General features: G+C 39.3%; 1 protein-coding gene across 2 annotated transcripts in view; it reads left to right on the top strand.

Moving 5' to 3' along the window:
• Nucleotides 1-20,530, top strand: part of snd1.L (staphylococcal nuclease and tudor domain containing protein 1 L homeolog) — a 378,593-nt gene that overhangs the window by 337,323 nt on the left and 20,740 nt on the right. For both annotated transcript variants that reach the window (XM_018250711.2, NM_001087031.1), the window contains 1 exon segment: nucleotides 8,325-8,466. In XM_018250711.2, the coding sequence (XP_018106200.1) occupies nucleotides 8,325-8,466 (142 nt within the window).

The raw sequence follows: 20,530 nt of genomic DNA, 5'->3' as shown, positions 1-20,530 counted from the left end.
TTGTAAATAAAAAACATTTTCCTTTTGACACAAAGCATTACATTTGACAGCATGAAATAACGTTGTGGGGTATAATACAATACTTGCCTTGTTTTAATTACATGGAATTTCTTTGTGCGTCTGAATTATGTAAATGTGATTGATCCTCCGTGCAATTTTAGAAAATTTGAACTTAACCTTTCCCTTACAGTTTGTAACCTTTTATAAAAAACAATTAAGTACTGTTGTAAAAGATTTTGAAATTAGTAGAACATGCTGTGTGTATAGGTCTGTGCACTGTAAACCTTTTCTTACTTGTGCAAATGTACATAGTATTGACCACCACGTCAGAGCAATTCACGTGTTCTTAGCAAGAGTCGTTTGAGTTGGATACAACGTGTAGCCTTGTGTATGAGATGCTTTATGCTTTCATTGAAGGACAGGCAAGTCCTTACTAATTAAGCATTAGATATTAGGCTGGTAAAGTGCATAATGAATTGTATCAATTCCTTTCACAAGTGACCACTATATTTTTTGGTTTCTTTTTGTGTTGCTTTGATGCATCTCAGGCATGCTTGTGTTATTGTTTTTGTATATATTTGTAGTGCATGTGCCATCCCAACATCTCTCTAACTATACCTGTTCAGGGGTCCTGACCGAAGACTAACCCCCCACTCTTTCCTCTGTGATGGAGAGCAACATATGCTGCTAACAGATGGATGCATCTACACAAAATCTCTGTCTTCATTACTGCTTGTGACATATATAGACTTTAAAAAAAATAAAAAATGAGTGGAAAAAAAAAAGATGATAAACACATGCGCAAGGGAGAGACAGACATGTCGTTTCAGTGCTGCCCCAAATATAACCAGGCTATGCCTGAAAAGTTCAGCAGTCAAGGACACACGTTTTTCATAATGCCTTGCATGCTTTTGTACAAGACTCTTAATCACATATATGTAATAACATAATTGCTACGGACACACATATATGTGAACAAATAACTTTAAGGCAATTGAAAACCTGTGGTGGTTATGTATATATAATATAGAAGTTGCCCAGATACAGAAGATTTTTTTAATCTTATCTGTAGATGTGTATGAGTTACTTAATCAGGAGCTGTGCCTCCTGGTAGTTAGGGGTTAACATTGAAATAATCCTTTTAAATAACAGCCCTTCTCCATTAATAAACAGACATCTGGAAAGATTCCATGCCTATAATCTAGCGTAATCAATGATCAATTAACTTAAAATGCCTGCCTGCCTTGAGATATTAGGAGGAGGTGTTCCTGATTCTTTCTCAAGACTAAGAAGATCTTGCAGAGCAGTGTTTGGACAACTTTCACTGTCTGTCACAAGCAATAGATTGTATGAAAGGAAGCCGTAGGTCAGGCAAGTCAGTATATAATCTGGCAGGGACTGTCTTTCAGACCAGTAAATAGAGCCCGGTGGGATATTCATAGGGATGTTGAATGTAATGAAGGAATACAAAAGAAAATCGCTTATCCCATATGCTAGAATAAAATGTCTGGTTATGGATACTGTTTAATATAAGGGGCATAGTAGATTATTAGAACACCTAGAAGTCTGCAGTCTTAAAACAGAAGAAACATAAAGCTGATTGGGTAACAGATGTATCTGTAATAAACTATTATAATGGGATATAACTGCAGCCTGGCATGCAGGATGGTTTCTCTAACCCCTGTGACTTTTAGTAGCTCCAGCAGCGGCTCCATTTCACCCCCAATTCTAGGTGCCATTGACCTTAAAGAGAGCCTAAAGACTGATAGTTATTCTGCTTAATGTGGTTGTTAAGATTAAGATACCATTTCCGGAGGGAGACTTTTTATATTTATTTCAAATGTCAATGTAATGAAGCCCTAAGAAAACGGCTGCTTTCCAAATGTAGTGAAAATGCAATACAGCAACTAATATCCTTTTGGTCTGTTTTTCAACAGTAATATTTGAACAACGCATCTCACTGAAATAGCATGCCACTCAATGTAACAATGTAAATAATTAATAATGGACATAATATAAAGAGCATTAAAGCACATTTAGTTGGAGAAATTATATTTTTTATAAGTCAATTAACTATTTTGAATTTATTGCATGGCATTTTTATAAGCATGCTTAAATCTCTTCTTTAATATCCCCCTTAGAACAGTTACTATATTATTTGTCCAGTAAAACATATGAAACAGTTTGCCATTACCCAAAAGTAAGAGGTTGAAACCCCAGTGACTTAAGGTCCCCATAGACGCAAAGATTGTGATTGGTGATCGATCGATTCTAGTGCAATCTGACAATCCGTCAAATTATCGTGAAGTTAGTGGGAATCGAACGATCATGCATTTTATGATTTTTCGTCCAACATCTGTCAGAAAATTGATCGGCCAGGTTAAAAAATTATCGGCCCCAGTGCAATCTATCTATGTTTGCAGGGCCAAGCAGGCAGCTACCCTCAGTTTTCCCGGCAATATCGCTTGAAATGGTCTTTTCAGTGGATGGACAAATTGTACATTTAAACGATCATTTTGGGATAACCGTGGTCTCACGATAACGAAAAGATCTTTTAGAAATCTTTACATCTATGGCCAGCTTTAGGCTGCATGTGCAATACACTCTTATCTCATTCTGTTTTTGAATGGTTTAACCACTTAACTGTATAGAAAGTGTTCTATGGTTCTGTCTGTTAAGTACCTGACTTCCGGCTCTGTAAATTTTACTTTTTGGAGTTTCTCTTTGATCGATTTGACTGTAGGTTATGGCAACACACAGCAAAGCCAGATCAAAACCGGTCAGCACTAAAAGGGGTTAAAATAAATATTGGTGGAAAAAATAACTGTTTATGAGAACAAATGATGGATGCTCTTCGTTGTGCCATCTACCTCCTCGTTCATCAAACAATCCTGTTAATTGCCAGCCCTGGAAAATATCCTAAGTGATATGAATTGGTTGATCTGGCATCCCATATGGATCAGATTTTATTTTTGAAACCATGATATATGCTTCAGAAAGAGAGAGATCTTGTGGTTGGTGATCTGAGTTACTCTATATATAGTACCGGTATGTTTTCATTCTCTAAAATAGTTGCCCATGTCTATAGAGTTTGGGCAATGTTGGTTTTGTCATATAGGAGGCTTTTGTAAAGTGCATTGCTGGGAGTGTAACAACACAATTGGTATAATTCACGAACAGGCAGTATTTCCACATTTTTAATGTAATTGTCGCATATTTTTAAATGTGACTTATCAACACTAGGGCTTACAATGGTACTATGTGGGGGGCATTGTGGCTATATATATATATATATATATATATATATATATATATATATATATATATATATATATATATATATATATATATATATATATATATATATATATATATATATATATATATATATATATATATATATATATATATATATATATTGTATTTTGTTGGAATATGTGCAGAATGCCATTTGGCATTGGCTTGCTGAAATAACATGGCCTTCCCTGGATGGCTGCAAATGTTGCCCCAAAACCTGTTCAGCATAAGGGAACCTTCCCAGATGTGCAAGCTACCCATGTCATGTGCACTAATATACCTTATACCATCCAGGATGCTGGCTTTTCAACTGTGAGCTGAGCATAGGCCGGATGGTCCTTCTCCTCTTTAGCCTGGAGGATGAAGTGGCCATGAATTCCAAAAAGAATTTAAAATTTTAATTCATCAGACAGTTTTCCACTTCTCCTCAGTTCATCTTAAATGAGCCGAGCTTAGGACCAGAGAAGGTGCAGTGTTTCTGGATCATGTTTGTATATGGGTTTTTTTTTCCATGCTAGAGTTTTCACATTATTTTGTGAATGCAGGGAAGAACTGTGTTCACGGACAATTGTTTTCAAAAGTAATCCTGAGTCCATGCAGTGGTTTTCACTACAGAATCCTTTCTGATTTTATGGCATTGCTGCCTAATTTCTCTTCTAGAGGCCGAAAAGGTCTGTGAATGAGTAGCTATCGCAAAGATAACAGTTTACAAAATACGAAGCATTTTCCAAGCAGTTCCATGCAGAATAAGAGCTGTATTCATCTTGTTTGTTCATGGTCATTGTTTATAGATGCATAGACTGCATTGCTGAAGCAATTCACTACCCTTCTTGCACTGTCTCTACTACCTACTGACCGTCTGGCCTGCTGTTCTCAATTGATGTTCTCTCCATCTGAAAGCCTTCTATTTTTCCTACATTTACATTCCTCCCTTCACTTCCTTTTTCTTTTCTTTTTTTTTTTTTACTGCTGTTTTCTTTCTCCTCATAATCTCCTTACATTACTCAGTCCATTCCTTACCCCCATCACCTGGTTCCCTCTCCCTCCCTTTTCTTTTATTGTGCCAAGTTGTGTAGCTGCTTGATGAAACTGTGGGTTCTGTGTTGTAAATCAACTCCCACTGACAATAAATTCTACAGACTGAATTGCATGATAGGAGTTGGAAATGACTGGTTGCATTTAAGATGTAATATTGCAAATTGGCTGCATTAGCAGATGTTCTGCTTTTTCCTATTGGAATTGTTAAGATCAGAATCTTACTGTGTGTAATACAAATGCATTCCAATAGAAAAGCACATAAAACAGAGCACAGCCAGGACGTGACAATAAAAAAAAAAATTCAGTTCGAAGGCAGATCAGAATAAATTGGTCCATCTAATCTGCCTGTTCTCCCATCTTCCTAAAGAGCACAGACTTATTTCATTCTCCACACAGCCTCATGTCTAATTCATGGGCTACTGAATTCTTTTTCTAGATGTTCCCCACACTGGGAGTTGCTCCTTGCACCTCACATTTCTTACATAAATTATTGCTTTTAGAAGCTGAACCTATATTTTTAGACTTAATCATAAAACATATTCTTGCATGATGTGATGTAGGTGTAATGTAGGTGCCAGTTTTATTAATCTGTACTGAATTGTTGGATATTTCTTTAAAGGGAGATTAAAAAATATGGTTTATAAAATGAAAAATTGCAGGTCACTGTGGAATAGATGAAATTGGTTGGTCTAAATGGAACAAAATGGCAGGTCCTTTTTATATAAATAAAGATAAGTGCTTAATAAAACTCATTGGGCATAAACTCTGTTAAGGGGCTTTGCACTAAAAGTCTGTATTTTTTATCAATTTAGCAAATGTATTAAATCTATGGATTCACCGTGGAATAATTGGCAGTTTATGGGGATTTTTACCTGTAATAGTGTTGATAATACCCATTATAAGCGTTTTTACTGCTGGGGATTTAAAAGGACAGGCAACTGCAATGTATTGTGTAGGAAAAGCATGAATTTGGGATACGCATGGGTAAAATAAAATACATTTTTATGAATGAGGCCAATAAATGGTTTTAAATTGGGGGCAACCACTACCCCCTTAAACATATAAGGATAGAAATATGTGAAATATGTGAGTGTAGACAAAAAGTTATTCCATTGTAATGCCTGGTCTTGAGCTGGCCATAGACGCAAAGATCTGATCATACGAATCGAGGATTCGTATGATTTTCGGACCCGACATTTTTCGTCTGGCGGAGATCGGTCGTTTGGTAGATCGGACAGGTTAAAAGAGTTCTGTCGGCTGTGGGTAATATCTCTGCATGTATTGACGATTTTCAGTGGGAGACTGTCACTAGCTTTTGTCGGACATAACTTTCGTACGATTGCTGTCAGGGACAGAACATCAGCTGATCTGTTCTTTTACTACTTTATTTGATCAGAATGGTAAGTGGCAGGTCGGGAGATGGGGAAGCCCAATCGTTCGATGATTTTTACGATCGGATCTTTGCGTCTATGGCCAGGTTAAGTCTGAAAAAAAGTCTGGTTAGCCTCAGTCCAGTCCAAATAAACAATTATGGGCAACTCTTGTGTATCTTTTGTCTTAGAAGGCAATTCCTGTATGTACTGTATGTTCCCATTTGGAGGACTGGCAAGGGGATGCTATTAATACAAGTTCACCTTTCATTCTGTTTAAATTGCTAACTATAAATCCTTTTGCTAAGACTGTCATATTCAATAAGATTACGAACTCTGTATCATTTAAAGGTTTGATTTGCACTTTCTTTTCTGTTCTTAATGCAGTTAACAATGCTGGGAATGTTCTAATTCTTTAATTAGCAGCAGGTTTGGGTAGCCCTCTCTCCACAATTCTCCAATTTTTCTTTGGCTTAATCGCATACTATAGAGGTCTAACCCTTGTAGCTGCACTGGGAGCTTTGCTACTGCAGTACCAGTCTGCGAATGAAAGAACAGAGATCTCCTAATTATAAGAGTACACAGCAGTGCCAAGAACAGAAGAAAAAAGGCTCTGCAAGATTAATGTCTTCTACTGAGGGCAGCTATAAAACAAATCCTGCAAAACTAGAGGTGGGTGGCATTGTGGGTAGAAAGCTTGGAGAGTTGGAACAATATCAGGACTATAAGGTTTCCAGAGAAGAGCGAATTCTCAGTTGTTTGGTTAGTTTTCTCCTCATCCCATTTAGGGCCATATTGAAGTTGAAAGAAGTATAAATAGTTAGTTGCTCCCTGTAGCAGTGATCTGTTGCTCCTTGTAGCATATTAACATCCTTTTTATCAACTGTTGGCTTTTGCCTTTTTGACCTTCAGCTCGAAATGTCACGGTCTTGTGTCTTTGGGGCTACTTAAATGGTGTAAAATAGATCACAAATTTATGAAGCTGTGTATTTTCTTTTACACCTCATGAATGCTGCATTTAAGGGCACTATTTTAACACCATTATTTTTAATGGCACACAGAAAAATTTTACACCAAAAATGAATATACAGCTTGCTAAAATGCTTTTTCTACATTGCTGTGCCTGGCAACCATACGGTGGTGTATATGTTATGGTTTTTTTGTATGTTTTAATGATTTTAAAAAGTATCTCCTCTTGGACTCTTTAAGATATGGGGAAAGGCTAACTCGTGCCTGTTTTTATTCTTATGCTGCAATACTTACTATCCTATAAGTTTGGTTACTTGTCAGTTGAAAAGTTTCTCCTTTTAATGACATAAAATGCTTTCAAAATGTAGTTTAAGCCATTTTTGACAGAATTCCCATTTAGTTAAAATTGGAGGAGCTGTCAGGTGTGGGGTAAAGCTGGTGCATTTTTCCACGCCCTTATGCTAGCCCCAAACGGAGCTTTTATGCAGGTGAATAGCTGCTGATGTGAGACTGAGGCCTGGGAATGCAGATATAAGTGTCATGCAAAGGGTCTGTGGGTATCCCCAGTGTCGCCAGCCCTCTGTGTCCCAGTGCCTCTGTCATATCCACAGTCCAGCTGTAGGTGTCCAAATGCTAAGCACAGGTGACAGCTTGTCGGCTCCAATGCACAACTATGACATCAACAGAAGCCAGAGGCTGTCATCACGAGTCACATGGCAATTCCAAGAGTCCCATTTATCTTGAAATGAGGGTGTTGTGGCAGAGCTCCCACCTTGCAGCACTTGCATTACAAAACTTCTTTACTTTGTCAAACAGCCATAATTAGACCCTTTTCCTAGTGACATCCAAATGCAATTGAATCTTAACTTTATATTTTATAAGAGCAAACATGCACTGTGATTGGAATTATTAGTTTTCTGCTGACTCTTGCTTTGCTTAATGATACGTATAAGGGCTAAAAAAGCATAAAGCTATTTTCTAAGTTAGAAGTCAGGCTGCCAAACTGTAATCTGTAGCTACAGTAAGTCCCTTGTATCTCTAATAAATCTGCAGCTGGATGTGCACCTTTACTGAGGAGCTGGTGTGCATAGTCACTAATGCTTCTCTGGAGTAATTAGCATTTCTGTCCATTCTCATCCATCACTCTGCCTCTTCTCCACCTGCTGGGGACTTGTGTCATTTTCCAAGTTATTTTTGTTGAGGTTACTGAGGACGGTTTTGACAAGGAGAGGCTGTACCCAAGATCCGTTATTTGATAGACATTTCAACGTTGAAATCTGGACTTGTAATGCACCATAGGACTCACGTCAACATGGCCAATTAGATTTCGGCAATTACACAATTCTGATTACCTCTGTCAGAAAACTAAGGCAAACCGTGTTCTCTTGCTTTTCAGGTGTCATCTGCCACTGTGTATGTACAATATGTACTGTGCTGTCTTTGTGCGATAACCGCAAATTGCATTGTGTCACTGAGGCTATATGCTGACAAATTGGAATAAATAAATTGAAATAAAGCTTGGTTATAATTGAGTTCAAAGCTGATTCCTTAGGATAATGCCAGTGCAGTAGAAAAAAGTTCAAGTTGGCGGCACTTTAAAAAATGTGAATTAGTTCTACCACTGTGTTAAGAGACTATTTTGTATTGCAGGTCTGGTCCAAGTTCGAGGAGCAGCCAGTGGAAGAAGTAGTGACTGTGGTGGAAGAGAAGGAAAGGAACGCTAATTACAAGCCTGTTCTTGTGACAGAGATCACAGATGAATTGCACTTCTACATCCAGGATGTCGAGACTGGTAAGAGGCCAAGTTCATTGTAAATGGGGTACAATTCTGTTTATTACAATACCATACTGAACTGGGGATAGTTCATCTCTGACAAGCCAGCTCCCTCAAAAATGGCTGCCACAGGGGGAAAACTGCAGTCATTTAGTTCCATAACTGTAGCAAAGAGTGATTTTTACTTCTTCTAAAGTACAATCTCCACCTCTTTTCGTTGCTTAAAACAAACCTCATTCTGCACCATCAGGTTTTTGCAGTGTGCACATTTATAGCTGCATAAATCCAGAGCAACCTGCTACTGGCCGGGCAAGGAATTTGCGAAACTCATTAAATGATATGTGGGTGCAGTATTAGTGCAATCTATTACAGAATCACAGGCAAAATTAATCCTACAAAGGTCAGTGCTGCCGCTGCCAAAGACAAATATATATTTATTATTGACTAATAGTCAATTTCTACTATACAGTAATCAGAATTTCTGCTACATACTATGCATACATCATTTTATTGCTGCAGAATATGTCCTTTGTGTATAGGTTAATAAATACAGTGAGTATTTTCTCATGGGTACCTATGATTTCAGATTCTGGATCAGATTCTTGTCTTACAATACATGATCATTGAGAAGGAAAAGCCTTTAATTAATTTGCATCTTTTATGCAAAGCCTCAGAACACTGCAGGATGGGGGTGCTTTAACCCCCTTTCTTGGTTGTTTTATAATCTGTAATAATTTCAGCCATTTTCTGTACCTTTATGCAGGACTGGGGACACCAAATTTAAGATACTAGTTAAAAATACCCATCAAGCTTGCATAGACACCCAGGCTGAAACAATGGAATGAACCAAAATGGAGGCTGTTTTGTGCTCTCAAAGAAACCTCACTGTACCCCTCCCCCATATTAAAAACTTTTTTCTCCTGTGCTTTTAAACAAAACTAACCAGTCATTAAAAATATCCAACCTATCCATGTAATGAGAAGAAATTTAGCCTCTTTATGGCCATTTTTTTTAAACTGAAGCTCCAGACCATGCTTAAAATCCTCCAGTGCAAAAAAAAAGTGGCCAGCACAAAAGTACATAAGGGTGAATCTCTCAAATATCCTGACCACCCTTCCAGAAGGCAGGAGCAAGGGTCTTCAGACCCCTTTAGAGGGGATCCCTTTATCCACACCCTCTAGCTAGAATGCCTGCAAGGGTAGGGAAATCTTCAGACCCTTGAAAGGGTCCAGTGGAGCCAGGTTCAGGGGAAAAAAACTTAATGTCAGCACATCCCCTCCTAGAACCTTGGGTCAGACGAATAAGATCCTGTCACACTAAAAAAGTGCAGTAACAAACCACTTATCTATATCTATATCTATCTATCTATATCTATATCTATCTATCTATCTCTCTCTCTCTATCATCTATCTATCATCTATCTATCATCTATCTATCATCTATCTATCATCTATCTATCATCTATCTATCATCTATCTATCATCTATCTATCATCTATCTATCATCTATCTATCATCTATCTATCATCTATCTATCATCTATCTATCTATCTATCTATCTATCTATCTATCTATCTATCTATCTATCTATCTATCTATCTATCTATCTATCTATCCTGATACAGTACCTGGTTTTTGGATGCATATGGAGTAAATAAGCATTTAGACCAATGGACACAGTTGCAAACAATTATGTTCTATTAATGTATTCATTCTAGTGTGGAGCTACAAATTCTGAATATTCTCTTTACAACAGGCTACTATGAAGCAAAGCACATGAACACTATTATTTGTCAAAATGTATGTGTCCAACACTTGCATTCACATATCAGAGGGTGGGATTGATTTTATATCTAAGCAGAATAGCACATCTCTGACTGACAGGCTTTTGCATGTTTGTATAAATATGTTATTATGCTTTACCCTTCTGGCCACTTCCTAACATTGCAGAGAATTATGCCATGCTTTTTTTTCCCTTCCCAATCAAAATTTCTCAAGTCCACTGTGATTTTCTGTTTTATTTTTTTTAAATTGGTCTCGTTTAATTAAGGGGATATTATTAGCTGAACAGAAAGCGGCCCATGTTGCCTGGGGCCATAATAATCTCAGCATTTTCTCCCCTGCAATAATAGTCCCCAGTTTGATAGCAAATGAAGAGGTCTTTGTTCATCACTGTTAGGTGACAGAGAAAGGGGGGGGGGCTTGTAAAGAGACCAGGGGAAAGAGGAGAGGATGGAGGCTCTTCCTCACAGGGAACCTCTGCCATGATCTAATTGAGATGTAAATCTACAGAGAATGCAGAGCGGATTGTTATCAAAGTATGAAGCGATTAATTGGATGTTTTAAAATAGCCTGTGTCATAATACAGAATGAACTTGCTTCCTTCTGTGGTGGTATTTCTAAGGACATCCCCTCCCTCCTAAAATCTGCTAGTTAAAAAGCAATCTTGCTGAAACTGGTTTGATGGTTTAGTGCTCGAATAGAATAACCTTGAAAGGGACCTTGAAATAAAAAGTGGCAAAAGTGTGTGTAATGCTATCTTGGGCTATACAGGCCAACAGGGTTAATCACCAGCTAGTGCACTAGAGCATGGGTTACATGTGGCTCTAACACTTCAGGCTAGGGCCCTTGCTACAAGGAAGATTAAAGGTGTGGTGTAGTATAACTATAACTCCCACAGGCTACTGTGCAGTAAAACAGGAAAAGAATGGGTGCCAGAAGGTTCTTGCAGCCAAAAAGAATAAAACTTTTATTTGTCAGAGACAAATGATCCATAGGGTTGTTCTTCAAAGCCACAGAGGCCCAGTAACAATCATGACATGGTTACAACATGTCCCTCAGAGGCAGCACAGGCGTTAGCGTCACACCAGGAAAGATACACTCTCAGGATATCAGCACCTTCACCTGGATCCCACACGTTGGATTAGGAAACTCACTGGCCCTAATTCCATTCATCTGCCCAGCAATTAGGGAGATCAGGAAGTGTAGGGAATTAAAGCCATAGGGGCATATTAACCCTATGGGTTGCTTACATGTGTGTTTAAAGCTGTTTGCCATAGCGTCTAATTCTGGATTTCTGAAGTCTGTAGATGGGCCACGTTATCATTTGTAGCTCAGTCAAAATGAGTCTCTTTAGAGAAGCAATGACCCTAGGTGATGCCTGTGTGGCTTTCAGACAATTTAAGGATGTCTGACTTAACCACTATTTTAATCAACATAATGTGTGTTTGTGATTTTTTTTTTCCATACAACCAAATGGTCTGAATGTCTGCAACTAAAGGTTAAATTCAAATTTCAATTTCTAGTAGTATTTTCCAGTAGTACAAGTAGAGGCAGTCAGTGTTGAGGAGAATTGGCTACTGGTTGGTAAATATAATCTGTATTTCCTGCAGTGACCGGAATTTGTTTATTTCTGTTACTGAATGAAGGTGGGTGGGAGAACACTGGAAGACTCAGAGTTGAATATTCGAAATCTCTTCAGGCGGTGATCTTATTGGTCTACGTTTTAGTCATTTGCAGAATGGCTGGGTCTCTAGTTGGACAGCTAGATTTGCCTGTATATGTACAGCAGATACTGTATTAATGTGCTGACTATAAAAGGGATGGAATAGGCAGCAGGAAACACATTCACTGGGCATTTCTTCCCTCATCCCTTAAATGCCGCATGATATGAGGATGAAAGTGCTTCACATGAGAAATCTGAAGTGATAATATAAATGATACAGTAGGACGGTGTGGGCAGTGTAGTCTCAGCACAGGAAACATGGCATTTAACTCTTCTAACTACAGAGACACAAGGGAAGTTAGAGTAAGAGGAGCTCATGTTTTATGGGCTGCCTTAATAAACACCAGGAAAATAAATCTTTGAAACCCAAACATGCCCCAGTGTAAAACTAAGCACCTCTAAAGAGAATGTTTTCAATAAACTGGGATTTCTTTTACTTTCCTAACAGAACCTCAGTGACTTTGCTCTGTGCTTGATCAAAGCTTTAATGTCCAGTCTATAATGTATAAATGTATTTCTGAAATAATCGCCCGTGCAGAACATGCTGCCACATATAAAGGACAAATACATTTTTTTCACCCCAACGATTTGAAATAAGTCATTTTAAATAGAATCAGAAACCCCCCCCCCCCCATCAGATTCACATTCACATGCACAGTTGTCAAGTGGTTACAATTGCAAATTTAGGCTGATTTCTTAATATCCCAAGTACCACAAGCAACACCATACAGTATGTTATTCTGAGTATAATGGAGACGGTAAGTACCCCAATTATCTGCCTGAAGCTACAGTCTGTACAATTTCCCCAAAGATCTCTAAAAAGCCTGGAAAAAAATCTGCCCTGGCATTGTAAAACCTACGGGGCATGTGGCACGGATGAGCTATGTATCAGTCTCTCGATTTTTGTTTCTTGGGAATCTGTATACATTTCTGATTAGCACCTTTGGAAAAAAAATCAAATATCAGTTGGAGAGATCGCATTTAAAGAATTCTAGCAGATTCTTAAGTGGTCATATATTGAGACATCTAAATTCAAATCTCATCATTGCCTTTTAGGCTTCTTTGCAGTAGGGAATACGTAAAATTCTTTACCCAGACATAATATATGGAGTATATAACACTGACCTTTTTAACACTGTTGTGTATATATATAATGCAAAAGAAACCTGCATCATTCTGGGTCTTGCTTTTTGCCTAGTTCAATGTATATTTACTGAAACTCTGTTGTCCCTCTGAGCCAGGATTAAAAATTGTAATGCCTTTGTTTATACTGCCTGGGATGCATCTATTCTGTTCTTCCTTTTTACTTGCCTATAAATCTGCTTTGCTATCCCATGCAAGGAGTTCCCTGTGCCATGGGGAAATGACTGAACATATGTCTAGATCTTTAATGTGATAACACTTTTATCTCCCTCCAAACTTAAATTATTCAGCAAAATAGAACCTTAAATATTAATTCTACTGCAGTTTCCAGCTGTTGTCTAAAGATCAGAGGAACGTTAGAAATGTCCATATAGGCTACATTTATGCTTTGACTAACGTTAAACTTGCTGCTAATGCCAGTTATTGGCACCTAGTGAGGGTAAAGGCTCTGATTTAAATGCTGCTGGACTTCCAGGTTTGTTTCTTTTTTCCTACAAAAAGTTAGTCTATTCTTTGTCATCGATATGTCATTGTACGCTAACTTGATAATAAATATATATATATTTTTTTTATATATGTTTTGCTGTGGGGCCCATTAAATTATGATTCAGCCAATGAACCCATGAAACCTTATGCTACTTCATAACATGGTAGTCAAATAGGTTGATAGTATATAGTTGGATATACTTGTTTTCTCTGCATATTCTTATATGAAGCAGAGCACAGAGTTACTAGCTCTAGTTATCCCACAAATTCTTAACCTTTTCATTATGTCACAAGATTGTGTAATGTGAGCAGTTACACCAGCTCTCTGATTGTGTATAAAGGTTTTCTCACATACATTTCAACTTTAATGTAGTGTAGGACATAAACAGCTGTTCAGCTGCCACACACCAAGTCACAACAGACATAGGCGTAACATGAATTTGCTTACACAATTAAGCTCATGTGTTTGCATGGAGGCCTTTGCGATCTTGCCGTATGTATTCTCCATATGTTTGTTTCAGCTGTACTGCATCCCTAACTCTTCCCAAATGCTGCTTTATCTCACAGCCCCTTTGTTGTTCTCTATTATTTTGCTTCAGCCTTAAACTTAATGTTGCTGGTTCACATATTCACATTAACAGAGTTCAAATATAACACTTTAGGAAAAAACTGTCCCTTTGGGCCTGTGAAACTTGGTAGTATAGTGTCAGTTATAGGTAGGTTCATATTACAGGTCAACTGTGGGGACTACACTGCTGATTTCTGCATTCTATTTATAAAGGTAAAGCATAAATAAATACGGCTGGCAATTCTGAATTTTCTTTTTGAATGTACTCTACTGTTCAGCCTTGTACTGTGGATCCCTAATCGCAAAACCCATTATCCAGAAACCTCCAAATTATAAGAAGGCAATCTCCCATATACTCCATTTTAAAGGGACCTGTCACCTAGACATAAAAAGCTGTAAAATAAAAGTCCTTTTCATATTAAACATGAAATCCAAATTCTTTATTTATTAAAGTGTTCATAGCTGTTTTAAGCTCATTTAAAAATCACAGCTGTCAATCATATATTGACACTTTCCATTTAGCACTTTCTAGATGTCACTTCTCTCCCCACATTCCCCACCATTCTCTTCACCATTTAATTATGTAACCAGGGCATGGGGATGGACATCGGGTCCCCCATTCTGGTGCACAAACAAGATTTTGAGATGATATAAGATTTGTCTTAATAACAGTGTCCACAATATGGCCGCTGCCTGTTTGCTATAATTATCCCAGCCAGAAGGAAACAAGATTCAAATAATTTATACAGTGTAATTAAAGTTGATTTTGCTTGACTAACGTGATAAAATAGGATTTGGAATAATTTTTTGGGGTGACAGGTCCCCTTTAAAGAAATTATTCTATTTTTTAACAATGAGTCCATAAGTGTCCTTATAGGCAGCGGTTATAATTGATACAATAGTTCCTAATATTGCACAGATGCTGCTGAGAAATGTATCCTCTAACTTAGCAAACAGATCTGCTTTTGGATTCTTGAGCTGCCGACTGAAACACCAGAGACAGGAATATTGGTGTTTAAACTTACATTCCCATATTATTGCCACGTCCTTTATCTAGAACACCCTAGGTTCCAAGTATTCTGAATAACAGATCTTGTACCTGTAAACGTGTCAACGCTAACTTGTATTTAATTGGCATAACATGTTCATTTACACCAGAAAAACACATGAAAAAATATCGTGAACATCACACTTTTTTTTTTTTGAAACACTTTATTTTTCAGTATTTTGAACAACAAATATCAGTAAGCATCCGTGACAGCATTTCACATAGATAAAATGACAATCCAGAAAAGTCACACGAAATAGGCATGAGAGTACTGCACACATTGCAGATTTATCTATGTTGGAAATTGCATACATACTGATATAACAGAAAGAGAGAGACAAAAAAGAAAAAGCAGAAAAAAAGACAAAAGTAAAAACGAAAACAAAAGCAAAACAATAAGAGCAGGCAGAGGACATTATTCCAGTATCATATTTAAAAGGAAGGGCAGGTGGGGAACGGCCGGACAATTACAAAACGTGTCAATCTACAGGGAAGCAGGCGACCCAAGAGCTCCATGTCTCGGTATAGATGGGCATCGAAATATTGCTAAGTGCTGAGAGGTATTCCATACGCTTTATTTCCACAATCTTATTCTGTAACTCCTCTATAGTGGGTTTGTTGGGTTGTTTCCATTTCTGGCAGAGCAATCTCCTAGCTGCAGACAGAATGTGATTCATCAACCGCCTAACTGGCTTAACAAAGGTAGAATCGGGTTTCCCCAACAGAAATGTCCAAGGATCCTTTTCAACAGTCACCTGAAGGACTGTATTGAGAAGCTCCCTCACCTCCTCCCAATAGGGGGTAATTACGGGGCAATCCCAAAGTAAGTGTGGCAGAGAACCTAATTGCCCACAATTCCGCCAGCATCTATCCGAAGTAGTGGGATAAATTTTATGGAGCCTCTCCGGAGTATAATACCACTTAAACAGAATTTTATATATGTTTTCCTTGTATTGAACACAAATAGAAGACTTTTTCGCATTGTCCCAAATAGCTTCCCACGTGGTGAGACTCACATCAGCAGGGAACACATGTTCCCAGTATGTCATGTAATCATGTTTGGGGAAGTCTGTCGTAGGGAGACTTACCAACAACCCATAAATACTAGAAATAGCTTTCTTTTGTCCCGGACCGTTCCGACAGATTTGCTCAAACGGTGTCAAACCCCCTGCAGAGAACATTTTCATTTGAGACCTCAAGTAATGGGAAACCTGTAAGTATTGGTAAAGTGGGATAGTTATGCCATCCGCTTTAGTTTGTTAAGCCACTAGGTCAAGGGGTCTGTGCTTGGCAACATCCCAGATACGGTGTAAATGAAAAATTTTTGGATGGCCCCAAATATCCTTAAAATCTGAGTTCAGGCCGGGCACAAATCCCGGGTTCCCAAGTACACTACGCAGTGGGGAGGACACAGATTGCAAAGCATGTTGTGTTTGGGCCACTTTCCATATTTTTCTCGTGAAATCGATTGTGTGTAGTGTGCGCGACACTCTATGAAGTGTCTGGTTGGAACCCCATATAAGGTTAGTTAAATGAAGGGGATGCACCGCTAAGCCTTCTAATTCCGTCCATTTGTTTGGAGGGTTCAAAGCCGTCCAATGAACTACCTGCCTAAGTTGACAAGCCCTGTAGTAATTCCTAACATCCGGGACCGAGAGACCCCCCTGTGTTGTATGCTTCAATAACACCCCCTTAGCTATGCGAGGCTTACGAGAGGCCCAAATAAATTTAGTGAACATAGATTGGATACGGTTCAACACCGCAGTGGGTACCGGAATGGGAAGTGTCTCAAATAAATATAACAATCGCGGCATCACATTCATCTTTATCGTGGCCAGCCGTCCAAACCAAGACAACGTACCCTGGTTCCATTTGTCAAGATCGTGTCTGAGTTGTTGCAATAAAGGGGGAAAGTTGCTCGCATACAGACCCTCATATGTTGTAGTAATATTGATGCCCAAGTATTTAATAGAGTCTAGCTTCCAAGAATAATTAAAATTTAATTGGAGTGTTTTTAACATAAGGGGAGGGAAATGGAGCGGAAGAGCTTCCGTTTTATGTGAATTTATCTGATATCCAGAGAGAATACCATATTCCTGAAGTGTTTTATGAAGATTTGGGAGGGACGTATAGGGCTGTGTCACCGTTAAAAGGACATCATCCGCGAATAGGGACAGTTTGTATGTTTTTTGGTGAAATTGAATTCCCCTAATATCAGGGTTAGACCTTATGGCCAAAGCCAAGGGCTCTATGCACAAGGCATAGAGAAGGGGTGAAAGAGGGCAACCCTGTCGGGTCCCATTGGTAATCTGAAATTCCCTAGATAAGGAGCCATTCACTTTCACCGCAGCTGTGGGAACACTATATAAGGCCTCGACCGCCCTGAGGAAACTCCCCCCAAAGCCCATAAGTTCCAAAAGAGAAATCATGTAATTCCAATCAAGACGGTCGAAGGCCTTTTCGGCATCAAGACTTAGAAGTAGGGTTGGTTGGGGTGCAGCATTAACAATATCTATGAGATCAATAGTCCTTCTGGTATTATCTCCCGCCTGTCGTGCCAGTATGAAGCCCACCTGATCATCATCTATAAGTCGGGGCATAAGGGGGGCCAATCGATTGGCCAGTATTTTGCTAAAGATTTTTAAATCCACATTAATTAAGGATATCGGCCTGTAGTTGGAACATTCAAGGGGATCCTTCCCCGGTTTGGGAATCAAAGTAATATGAGAAAGAGCCATAGATTTGGGAATACTGTCACCAGCCAGAAAATCATTATACAAGTTTTGCATGTGAGGGAGAAGGATATCCTTGAATGTTTTATAATAACCATAGGAAAACCCATCTGGGCCAGGTGTCTTTTTCCCAGGGGCATCTTTGATAATTTGCGCAATTTCAGAATCTGTAATTACTCTATTAAGGGGGGAGACCTCCCTATCCTGCAGAAAAGGTAGCGTATTGTGCGGAAGCCATTCACTAATCTGTCTTTTAAGCGTCTCCCTGAGCTGAGTCACATTAACCCGCGAGTGGGGGTCTAGATTGTATAATGATTTGTAATACTGATAAATGGTGTCAGTTATCTTGTCAGTGGTATGTTCCAGGTGGCCCTGTTTGTTTCTGATAGACATTATGCCCCGTGCCAACTGCTGATTTTTCAGTTTCTTGGCCAATAGTGTGTGGGCCTTGTTCCCAAACTCGTAGTAGGTATGTTTAGTCCAAGACATCAATTTTTCCACGTGCGCTATGTCCAAATGTTTAATTTGATTTCTATAGTTTACCACTTTAGCTAGCAACGGGACGGTGGGTCTGGTGTACAATTGTGTCTCAGCACGTTTCAGGGCTGCTACTAATTCCACTCTCTTGGCCGTGGTTGTCTTTTTATAATTAGTGGCTTGGGCTATGAACTCACCCCGAATAACGGCTTTATGAGCCTCCCATAGGACAGCACTGGAAGAAACCGACCCCTTATTAAGTGAGAAATAGTCCCTCAAGGAATCACCGATGTGCGTTTTGATCTGCTCATTACTCAATAACGTGTCATTTAATCTCCACGAGAATACCTTAGGCTTACTGGGGGTCAAATGAATGTCTATTTCAATGGGGGCATGATCAGACCAAGTGATCTGATGTATCTTAGTCACATGAATATGACCCATAGCTGACTGGTTCAGAAAGATATAGTCAATTCGTGTATGTGTGTTATGGGGATAGGAGTAGAACGTATAAGTTTTATCTACTGGGTGTTGGATACGCCAGGGGTCGTACAATTTCTGGGATCTAATCTGTTTCCGAAAGTTCTTGGCCAAATGCTCAGCCGGGATTGTGGATTTAGTCCTATCTCTAAGTGTCGACCAGGCCATATTAAAATCCCCTGCCAAGATCAGCGGGACAGTCGAGGCAAAATTCAATTTTGCAAACACCTTCCCAAGATACTTATTCTGGTAAACATTAGGGCAATAGACATTCGCTAAAATGATTTCTATCCCATCCAGAATTCCCTTAATGATCAAGAATCTCCCCCCGGGATCCCTAATGATCTCCAATGGTGAAAAAGTTATGTTTTTGTTACAGAGTATAGCCACACCCGCTTTTTTAGTTTGACCCGAAGCATAATAGACCTGGGGGTAGAGCTTCGAACAAATTTTATTCGATTTTGATTGGGAGAAGTGCGTCTCCTGTAGAAAGACCACGTCTGCCCGAAGCCGTCTAGCTTCTCTCAAGGCCAAATAGCGTTTACGTGGTGTGTTGAGGCCCTTAACGTTCATCGAAATCAGCCGGGTCATAATTGGATGGTAGAAAGGGTGGGGAACCCCGCTTCCCCCAGGTCTATTAAAGCTCTCCCCCGAAAATACCGCAGCAGCAAAAACCAACAGTAAAATGCAATACCCATATCCGAAGCCTGCAATAACAAATTCAAAGTAAATATGTGATACAAAGAGAAAAGAGAAGGAAAAACAATAAAGAAAAAATTAAGCAACCAACATTGATGGGGAACCGGGGATCCCAATACGTCGGACGTAGAATGCCCTACGGGGCAACCACTGTGTCCAGGTGGGAGAAACAATGTCCCCGGAACTTCCCCTGCGTCCAATAGGGTGACAAAAGGACACTGTTCCAGTGGGGGGAGTAGAGTGGACATGAAACCATAACACGGCTAAAAACTGTGGGGAGGTCCTGTGCAAAAAATTTCCAACGCAAAAGCGAACTTTGCACGAGCTAATCATAACTCAACAACATTTGTAATCCACAAAAAAAAGGTGCAGCAAGAGCAACATTAGAGGAACTCAGGTTGGAGGGGGAACCTCTTTGGCCTTCCTTGGTGTCGCTGGATGAGAAGCAGGAGCCCTGTTGCGTTTTTTCCGTACCTCTTGCCATTGGGATCCTTGGGGCAACTGTGGCAGTGACATCTCATCCCAATCCGGGATTGCCATTTCAGGGATTTCCCACGTGCTGAGGAACCCTGGCAGATCCTTAGGAGATTTTAGAGTAGCGCTTTTTCCTTGCGCCTTGGCTGTTAGCTGGAAGGGGTAACCCCACCTGTAGGGGATTTTTTGCTCCTGGAGTTTCATCAGGAGAGGTTTGAGCAACTTCCTTTTGTAAAGAGTGACCCTGGCAAGATCCGGGAAGAAACAAAGATGAGTCCCCTCATATTCAAATTTAGGGTTCAGCCTTGCCGCAGTCATGATCAATTCCTTCAAAGTGAAATCATGCACTCTGCAGATGACATCCCTAGGGATATTACTGTCCATATTCTTGGGCTTCAGCGCTCTGTGCACCCTGTCAAGTGTCACTGCATCCGTGGAAGATCTGTCCAGCAATTTATTAAATATTAGTTT

This window comes from Xenopus laevis, chromosome 3L, assembly GCF_017654675.1.
Source record: "Xenopus laevis strain J_2021 chromosome 3L, Xenopus_laevis_v10.1, whole genome shotgun sequence".
Classification (NCBI taxonomy): Eukaryota; Metazoa; Chordata; class Amphibia; order Anura; family Pipidae; genus Xenopus; species Xenopus laevis.
Note: the sequence above shows the minus strand (reverse complement) of the source record. Positions and strands in the feature narration are given on the sequence as shown.